Genomic DNA, 10,269 nt, shown 5'->3' with positions numbered 1-10,269 from the left:
TGACTAATGCTGTATGTATTGTGTTTCATGGCGAGACTTAATTGTATGGGGAAGCTTGGTCTGTGATAGAACAATGCTGCAGGTGATCTTGACGCTGAGCTGACATACAGCATGGTACAGGTGATGTGGATAAATGTGTCTGATGGCCATGCGGGACTGGTGTGGAGAATGCTAAGAGGTGCGTGCCTGGATAAAATGGTCACAGAGCGTGCTATCTCCTGTGGAATTATCTCCACTCGCAAATAGCCAAAGCCATCAGAGTGTGAAATTAAACAGACAGGCAAATGAAAGGTGACAATCGTTTCATCACAGCCGTAGATAATGGCACCTCTTACCCCAGGGACATTCAGTATGCTTGGGATTCAGATACTATAAAGTAAATGGGTATTTAAAAGGCCATCTTGAACATCTCACCATGCGCAGACGATATTTTCTAGACTTATCACCTTCTCACTGTTAGCAAGGACAATGCAAGCGTTTTGATAATCAAGACTTGGAATAACAGCATTTAAATCTAATGGCATCAACACTAGACCGTATGACTACAGCATATTAATACTTATCTGTATTGATACTGAATCTGTAAACAAATTCTTCTCGCTACAAGGTCTTTAACCTACCCACGTACCATTTTGGCCATAAGGGTTGTGTTTTTTTTTTTTTAGATTAACATGTCACTACATATAACTTGACCTAAAATCATATACTAAGTCCGTAAAACTGATCTTGATTCAAATTAAATGTATAACCTAACCCGAGGTAATAGGAACAGTCGTTTAAGTGGACACAAATACTATAAATACTAGTAGGTCAAGGCGGTGAAGATTCAGGTGGCAATATAAACAGATTTTTGACCACCTATGTCTTAGTTTACACGTACTTGTTAACAGTTACGGGCTGTACAGACAGTACTGGAGGCAGACATGTTTTTGCGCATCCACATGTTGATGGCGGCACTTCTTGCCAGTGTTGGGTGCTCCGTGGTCTACCCACCGGGTTGGCATCAGGCACCCAACCGCCTAGAGAACTTTAAGGCTAGGGATACGTACGTGATCAACCCCTGGTTATACTTACATCGCTTGGGAGCCTACAAAATCATGATCGAACAGACGGCATTTTCCATGGAGTCTTTTGGCTCTGATAACAGTGGGAACATTTTATGGGGATTGCCGTTACAGTTTGGCTGGCAGTTCTCTAGTGAGAGAACCAGGGATCTGTCAAACATGACCTCGTGTGGCTTCTCAACTGGCGATCAGTGCATATCCTACAATAGCTGGTGGGCCAGTATGAACTATTACCTGTCCATTGTACCTTTTCTAGGAATGATCCACGCTCAGTATTTCCAGGTACCACCGTCTTCAATCCGTATAATGTCCCCAGGTCACGATGCTCATCTGTACTGCAACGACTTTAACAGTTGCAATAACATCCAGCCTCGTCTTGTTACTCGATGGTCTGAGTTCTTTACTCTACTGAAAAATGAGAGCTTGAGAAGAGATCTCAGTACATCTGCACTAAAGGACAAGTACCTAACAGCCATGTGGAGGGCCCATGTTGAGTCTATCGAAACCGCTTTACCGCTATTCAAGGGGAAAGAATCCTGGATGTCTGATGTGGAGAATTCCTTTGGCACTAACTGGGCTAACTTAGTTCATTTTATAGCAACAACACACTTTTCGACCGACAACAAAAATACGGTGATAAACCAGGTAACTATTCTGATGATGTGCACCAAATGGTCAAGTGGTATATTTAAAAAGAAAGCCATTTTAGCCCATCTATGATTTACTTTTTCTGCTATACTGAAAACATTTCTAAAAACATTTTCCGATTTCCAAGACAGTAACCGACCTTGGATCATATGGGAACCACTACAGAAAGTTCAAAATCTTTTCCCGATATCTGAAGTTATTCTCAGTGTAAATCGAAAGGTAATTCCGTCAAAATATCCGTAAAAGTGGTACATCAGGGATTGCCCTGTAATTGCAATTACATGCATGTATCTCTCCTTGTGCAAAAGTAGAAGTACATGTATACTCATGAGTGACTGAAAATAGTAATTGCCGATGTCGTTACCAAAGCTTTAGATAACGTTGGGGTAATATCTTAGGGATATTTTAGGGATCACTCATTTCCTGACGTATGTATAGGAAAGCTATTACAAAGAAAAGTCAAGGTATGTCAAATAAACGCTTATTTAATATCTCTTCAATTGATTTCGACATATGCAAAATCATTTTCACATACCTGAATTGTTTTTTGGTCAAACGTTTTTCTGGGCATCTTTAGTATGTATTTCAGGTTCCTTGGAAACAATTCTAGATATGGAGAAGTGAATTCATCGCCGTGGTATAAATTAAATATTCTTGGGTACGGTGTAAAACCGCAATGAAATAAATAGATAAGTAAATAAATAAGTAAATAGATGGTCTGCTTTACATTTCTTACAGGTTAAAAGAAAGATATGACCATTTTATTTGTTTGCCTGCATGTCAGACAATTTCATCCTGCCTGAAATATACTGTTGGACATGATCGGGAATTCTCTCCGTATTAAACACAGGCGTTGACATTTGACAACGTCATGGAGAGTTCACGGAGTGTTTACGGCGACTCAGAACTATGTACATTAACAGTATACATAAGATCTAAAATAGGCTGATATGACTATCTAGTTGTTATATGTTGTCTATTTTAGCCTTGCACAACTTTATCGATGGTAACGGTTATATAAGCTAGAGTTGACCTTTTTCAGGTATCTCATATCCTGTCATTATCTCACAATATGTATAGCTCAGATATAACACAACAATACACCATATATACATACCGGTAACTTAGATATAACACCAAATAATCTTGATTTGTATCCGTTTACATATACTGAAATTAACGATGTCGTACATGTAAATGTGATGTGAAGACCCGCATCGAAATTCCTTTTTTCTCTCAAAATATCACTGTCATGTTTAAATGACAACATAACATTATTTTCCTAACGTGTGAAGTGCCAAGAACTACAAGAGGTATTTCACTGTTTCTGCTAACTGATAGGCGTACTACTAATATCCACTGACAGCTACTAAAACCATGTGCGTGCACGTACCTTAATCATTAAAATGTCTCTTGGGCATTGTTTCTTTGCAGCTGTCTACAAGTTTAAATAAATCTTGTAAATATATCACAATTTTTGTTTGACTTGTATATTATGTTTGAGACCGGTGATATTCAAGTTCCTCAGAAATCTCGGCCCAGGATTCTGCGAGCATGACTCGCAGGTTGTGAAAAGTCTTCAACTTTACGCATGTTTTTTGGATTGACAAAAATGTCGGAATATTAATCACCAGTATTACTTCCGAATGCGTCTGGGAAGTATCACATTAATTTGTAAGTAGGAAGTCTTCATTTTTCGACTGACCGATAACATCTGGACTCTCATATTTACTTTTAACTATCCCCCTACCTATTTTATCAGGACCTATTGTCGTTAATCAGTGCCCCTGAAACTTAGATTTTCCGTTGTTGTTGTTGACAGATTAAGTACCTGCCACAGAGGTTGTTGTGGGATTCCGACAAACCACCGAAAGCTCCTGGGCTGACATCCGACCAAAACAAAGCGCTCATTGTCTTCCAAGTGTTTGATAAATTAAATTATTACACTGGTAAGTAATTTATAATTGCATTTACCATTCATGGTTTTAATGTGAAGGTGTGTAGCCGTTGGCTGCCTACTAGTTCATCCCTAACAAACCCTGTTAAAAGTAACGAAAACACTAACATATAGACGTATACAGACGAAAACGCATTAAACACTCTCCATGAAAACAGATAGATTTATTTTTTTTTTTTTAGAATTTCTTCAAAATGGCTAGATGCATTTGAAACGTTGGATTCTATGGTAGTGTTTTTTAAGCATATTGGGGCCAGAGACGTCACATCAGATTTTTGCCATTAAATACACAAACTGCTAAGCGTCATCATTCAAAATGCATAATACATAAAAATCTATGAAGGCATTCGCCTCGATAGGGACGAACTATTTCAAGCAAAAATGGTAGTAAGCATTGGCAAAACAAGATTTCATTTCTTTCGAAAGCCCTAATATATTTTAAGTGGCAACAAAATAGCAATATAGAACAATGTCCGCATAGTAGTATTGTCCAACCATTGCTTTATACAGCCCTTTAAATCTGTGGAAAACCATGGCTAAATGTTTTTCAGTTACGCAAAAGTGATCTGTTAGGGATTGTCCAGGAATTCCACGTTTGTGTAGGATATCAACATCCACCTTCAAATAATACACACGTCCTCCAAGTGTTCTTAAATGACTGAGGGGATGTTTTATTATTTACAGCTTCGTTATTTATTACAGAAGGCTGGCTGCTGCGTGTCTGGCAGAAAACGATGTGTACCCCGAGGCGCGTAGAATCGGACGTCACCTTCTGGAGAATATCATACCGAATCCGCTCTCCGCCTTCATGGATCTTCTCAAACTGTTCAAATACCTCTGGAAATCAAGTTGCTAATCTGGTATTAGAAATGCAATAAAGGAGTATCTAGTTCACACTCCTTTTTGCTGAAGGTAAAAACTTATAAGTAGATAAATAAATAAGTAAATAAATGGTTTGCTTCAGATTTCTTACCGGAGAAAAGAAAGATATATTAGCAGTTTAATTGTTTGCCTGCATGTAAAGCAATTTCATCCTGCCTCAAATATTCGGGAATTCACTTTGTAGTTAACACAGGCGTTCATATTTTACGGCGTGTTCACACCATGAACATTGATAGTGTAGATGCATCAACTGACCCGCTGATTTACATGGATAAGATCTAAAATAGGGTAATGTGACCATCTAGATGTTATATGTTATCTATTTACCCTGGCACAACCCTGCCGATTGTAACCGTTATACACAAGAACAGAAGTCTATCTTTTACCTGGTATTGTAGATCCTCTCAGTGTCTCACCATACAGATTAGATATGACACGGCGATAATCTTGGATTGTGGCCGTTTACATTTATACTGACATGTCGAACATGTGGTGTAATCCAAGACCATCATGGAGAAAGTGGTTTTCTTTTTTTTCAAAATGTCACTGTCATGTCTAGATGAAAATTGACATTGTTTATCTAATGTGTGCTTAGGTTGTGCCGACATGAGGTACAAAGGGGATTTCAATGTTTCTGCTAACTGATAGGCGTACATCTGATATCCACTGACAGCAACTAAACGATGTGCGTGCACGAATGCTTTCGTGTTGTACCTTTATCACAACTGAGTCATTCCTGTATCAAGCCTGCGGTCATCAGCTAATCAGAGGATTTCCTGTACTTTGACATGTAATTTATGTCGGAAAGATAATCTAAACAGATGACCGTAAAATCACGACAAAGTTTTGCACGTATAAAAAAGACATCATCATTATGGCATCTGCAGCCCCGTCAGCTCAGTTGGTAGAATGTCCGGAGCGGTAGATCCAGGGTTAGTCCTGGGTCGAGTTCCGCGTTAAACCCCAAGCACTCACTCACTCAATTAAATGATCATCAGCATACATTGATAATAAATATCCACAAGGGACAATCAGAAATCTCGAGATCAATTTCCAAAACACCATCCAACACAATCTACCAAAGAGTTAAGGAATCGTTAAGAAATTTGGGTGGATTCTTGCAAGGAAAAGTAGTCAACAGTTGTCAACAATGACGGAAAGATCCAAGGAATGTTATAGGTGAATTAATGAAATCAGCATCTAAATCGTGCATGATACTTCAATCTGCTATCCTTAAGCGAAATGGATTTCAGTTGCTCTTTAAAGGCTACTGTTCATGTATCCAACGTGGCGATCTTACGCTAGAGATTCTGGTCCCACCGTCAAACTCGAATTTGGACATCCAATTCAATGGACAGTTACCACGAACCTGGGTGGTTCAGATTGAAAACTTGAATTCTGGACTTTATATCTTGTACATAGCAGAACTGGGACAAATTCGAATGGATAACGTTTATTTGTATATAAACTAGATACAGCACAGACTCTAGTGTTGACAACTGGTAGTGACAAATGCGGATTTCGATCCAGCGATCTCAGAGTTACGGAATTATACGCCAGCAATATATGTCAAGTTTTTCGGTCAGCTGGTCTCCGGAGGCAGTTGATCTTTAGGTACACCGCACCGAACCTGCATTACTTCAGTGGCCATGTGAAGTGATATAGCTGTCATAGCTAAACATATCAGATTAGTTGCTCATGTAGAAAGTGTATTATAGTTATTCATGGGATCACCATTTTCAGGTTCTATTGGTAAAAAGTGACTGAGATCAGGTCTTTGGTTAATTCGCTAGAACACTATACCCGGTGCTCACCATTTATCTCACTGCGATACATACCTAATGAAGATCTGTATTACTCAAAGCTCAACGAATAGGGTTTGGCCAAAGGACCCTGGTTAACAGGTTACTAATATATACATGATCCAAATCCTTTGTAGTCAAATCGTTCAAAATTTTTAGCTGAAGATTTCCAAATAGCATAGCGCGTCCCTTACGTGTGTTTGTATACATTATTTCTGATCCATAAAGCAGACGATAAGTACAACTGTAGAACTGTTTGTGAAATGTAAAAAATATGTGATGTTCATTAGCATACCTAGAAAGGGAGAGAAACATTTTTTTGTGATTTAATATGTCCCTCGGAGTTATTCCCCTGGCACACATGATTAATCTGTTAGTTACCCGTGCACATTTAGCGGTAGAATCGGTTTCTTATCTTAAGTATGACCGCAAATGAGTAGAACAATAGCTGACAAGCTTCTACCAGCTTCACGCCCTCGCATGTGTGGGAGTAAGTTTTGTAAACAAACGACTGATCAGGGAAACATACGATTAGTAAGCACGCCTGAGGCTTTAGTAAAAGTTGTGAAGAAAGATTCAGGTGAGCAGTCGTGATATACAGGCGTTTTCTATCAGCACGATGATGTGATGCTCTGTGGGAGGCGACTAAATGAGCAATTCATCCGTTTTTCTTTGAATAGCTTTTCACAGGACTATATGAAGAGTTTAAAAATTGATATACTATTGTTGTATACAGTAAAACGGAGTAAATACTCATAATTATGGGAAACAACTCTAATTAAATTGATGATGAAAATTTGTAATCTGACAAAGAGACCTGAACATGGGAAGTACTTCTTCAAAACTTAGAGCAAATAAAAAAAATTTAGAGCTTGTTACACCGTGAAACACGTAACCCGCATGATATCTTCTCCATTTCACTTCATTTTCTCATGAGGAAAGTTTGTAGAGGGCATATGGTAAGTTTCAATAACAAGCGGGACACATTACTGTTTACCTGGCATCTCCCCTGTATTTATTACAGATAAGTTGCCTGAAACACTAATTGGTATGTGCTCCACACATTTCTTCCTTTCTGCGGGCGGGGGTGGTTGTGTGTGTGTGAGTACATATATTAGTGTGAAATAATTTGGTGACGCAGGATCTTAAAAATCAATTGTGGAACAATTTGTCTTTCTTAGGGCGGAGAACAAAAGAATATCTTCCAAGTAAAAAGCTAAGTAGTCATCAGTTAATTAGAACTAAATATGGCGCATGATATCACTGAAGGTACATGTATAAAGAAATGTACAGCGGATTAATCCATTGCAGCCTTAGTAGAATACTGCCGGCTATAAAATTATAAATCCAACTATAATTCAACTTTATAGCACGATGTTATGTTTTACATAACCCTACTATTACAGTGTCGCATATCAGACAATATGAACTAACTATACTTACTAAGCAAGAGAAAAGAAACAACAAACATCAATGAAAAACCATCTAAAATTACATTTGCCGATTTTTAAAGATTTTGTTTTAAACCGTGAAAATTTTAAAATTTTATACATTTGGTTTTATCAGCCATGTTTTGGTGCAATGATATAAAGGCATTTATCATCGAAAATATTATATGTACCTAATATATCACACGACCACGATCTGATATTATACACAGATGCCGCTAGAAAATCATGATACAAGTATTACAAGCATGTAAACACCATTATACGTGGGCGCATATGATCAATAACCCCATGCACCATGAAAAAGCTTTAAATCCATGTGATTTGGTGAGAAAAAGTCTTGAAACACGCACGTGTAAAAATAGATAGAGTTTTTAGTCGTCTTTCTGGCGACGCTACACCCAATTTCTTTTCTCCCCATACACCATGCCCTGGCAGTCACAAATTTTCTCCCCATACACCATGCCCTAGCAGTCACAAACACCGTACCTTCTTCAGACGATACCGAGTCATTAATGATGCCATATACATGGCTTCTGACTGCAATCCTGCGGTAAAACACTTATGTCATCGTTGACAGGACATTGGATGCCGGATTTACTTAGAACAAATGAATAAATACTCATCCGATTTTCTTGACTCTTACATAGCCTTAAACCCAGCATGTTCAGAGGGGTGTATAATAAAAGCCAGAAACACACATCATCGAAGATATTTGTCTTACGTTTTGTCTCAAGAATTAACACGTGTAATAAATATGTTAATTCATAACTCGTTTAATAAATATGGACCCATGCAGGGCTGATGTATATCAGGCGTCGAATATGACTTTAAAATCAAAAACAACTACAGTTAAAATAATGTGTTCTTGGAAGCACACATTTGTACCTTGATTCTTTGTGACAGAACAATGTAGTAACAACAATTTGAGCCCCTTCTTCTTAGCTCTTCTTAGGCTTTCTAAAGCATTTGCAATTTAAGACTTGAGTGTTAAGTTGCTTGACAAATGCCAGCCAAGGGGCTCAGTTTGATGACCGAGGACTCAATTTAATGATCAAAGCCTCCGTTTAATAACTGGTAGGCCTATTGCGAATGTTGACACCTATCAAAACATGACGTATATCACTCGGCCCTAAAGCTATCCAACAGCTGAATAAACAAAATACAATACTTTGAGTATAATGTACAACCTATCAGGCTGCACGCGAATAAGATTTTCTCGGTAAACACCTTAATTTCTGGAATAGCGTCTTTACTTATATAACCATTGATTATCGACTCATCTTATTTCAGAGAAACACTTTCGACTAATGTAAGAATTTGAAATTTCACTTAGTTTTATTGTTTCGACCCGATAAATGGGTTAGAAGTGAAGGCAACCAATAAATGTTTTGCTAATATTTAAATCTGTCACAGTTTTAACTGCTTCAGCCTTAAACTAAGCGGTATAAGTGTGATTTGGTTTGTCAGATTTGTCTCAAGTCATATATACATTTGTCTTGTTCGTAAACCCTAGAAAAACATCCCACTACTAAAGAAATCGAGACTTTATTCACAGTCGAATTATAAACCAGAATGAAATCCTTGTCCTGTAAACTTTCCAAAGCTTTAATGCAGGCCATCCATATACACATCTGTTTAGTTACACTAATATATATTTTAAGGGTACAGTTAACACTGAAATTCGTCGAATTCAGTCTTTTTAAAGACGTTAACAATTACACCTCACTCACACTAAAACGGAGCTGTCTTTTACTTTGTCATGGTTAGTTCGTTTATTCGACGTTCTAAGAGATTACAAAATATATTCTGTTAACATCCTCTTACACAAGCAACATCGTACATATTATTGTATGTGTGGAATTCCACTTACTTCACAGGACAACTTTTACGTCAAGATAAATGTGACAGGAATGTAGTAAGTAAAGTTCAACAGAGTGTAGTGGAATTAATGCACTGACTTATGGCACGATTTGGGTTGGATGGTGTGTGACGTCTTTTAAGGCTACTGGGTACTGTCGAACGCCACGGAGGACACTATTCACACTGTTATTAACTATTCTGGAGCACAACAAAGGTTACTAATATCAGGATGTATCTTGTTTGGATTACATCTCTGATCACTTATTGTCGATGAGAAATTTTGTCTGTGGGTGAAGGGGTAGTAGCCGACCCGCGATGGCTAGTTCAGCTGCCCTGACGCCCGCGAAAGGCCACTAATACCTAGGTTGTCAAAGATCTGGGACAAACAAAAACACTGTTTTCCCACCAGTTCTAATGTTGATTCTGTGAATAAAAGATAAACAAATAACAAGTACTGTCAGGTATGGCAAAGAAAAGTTCCACTCCGACAATGAGTAAGACAAACCTCAAGCCGCAAGTCGGTAAACCCAAATCTTCCCGCGGTAACTTTTCGGTACGCGCAAACCGGACGACTTTGTGAACGTGAGAGAAAACCAGAGAGGGTG

The 10,269-nt window shown here is 38.2% G+C and overlaps 1 protein-coding gene across 1 annotated transcript; it reads left to right on the top strand.

Moving 5' to 3' along the window:
• Nucleotides 1-947: 947 nt before the first annotated feature.
• On the top strand, nucleotides 948-4,916 carry LOC135464923 (protein LEG1 homolog). Its single transcript, XM_064742500.1, has 3 exons — nucleotides 948-1,709; nucleotides 3,535-3,661; nucleotides 4,372-4,916. The coding sequence occupies exons 1-3, from the start codon at nucleotides 948-950 to the stop codon at nucleotides 4,545-4,547; spliced, it is 1,065 nt and encodes a 354-aa protein (XP_064598570.1). The 3' UTR covers nucleotides 4,548-4,916.
• The last annotated feature ends 5,353 nt before the right edge of the window (nucleotides 4,917-10,269 follow it).

This window comes from Liolophura sinensis, chromosome 1 (assembly GCF_032854445.1).
Source record: "Liolophura sinensis isolate JHLJ2023 chromosome 1, CUHK_Ljap_v2, whole genome shotgun sequence".
In the NCBI taxonomy this organism is placed as follows: domain Eukaryota; kingdom Metazoa; phylum Mollusca; class Polyplacophora; order Chitonida; family Chitonidae; genus Liolophura; species Liolophura sinensis.
This window is presented reverse-complemented; position numbering and strand designations above follow the sequence as displayed.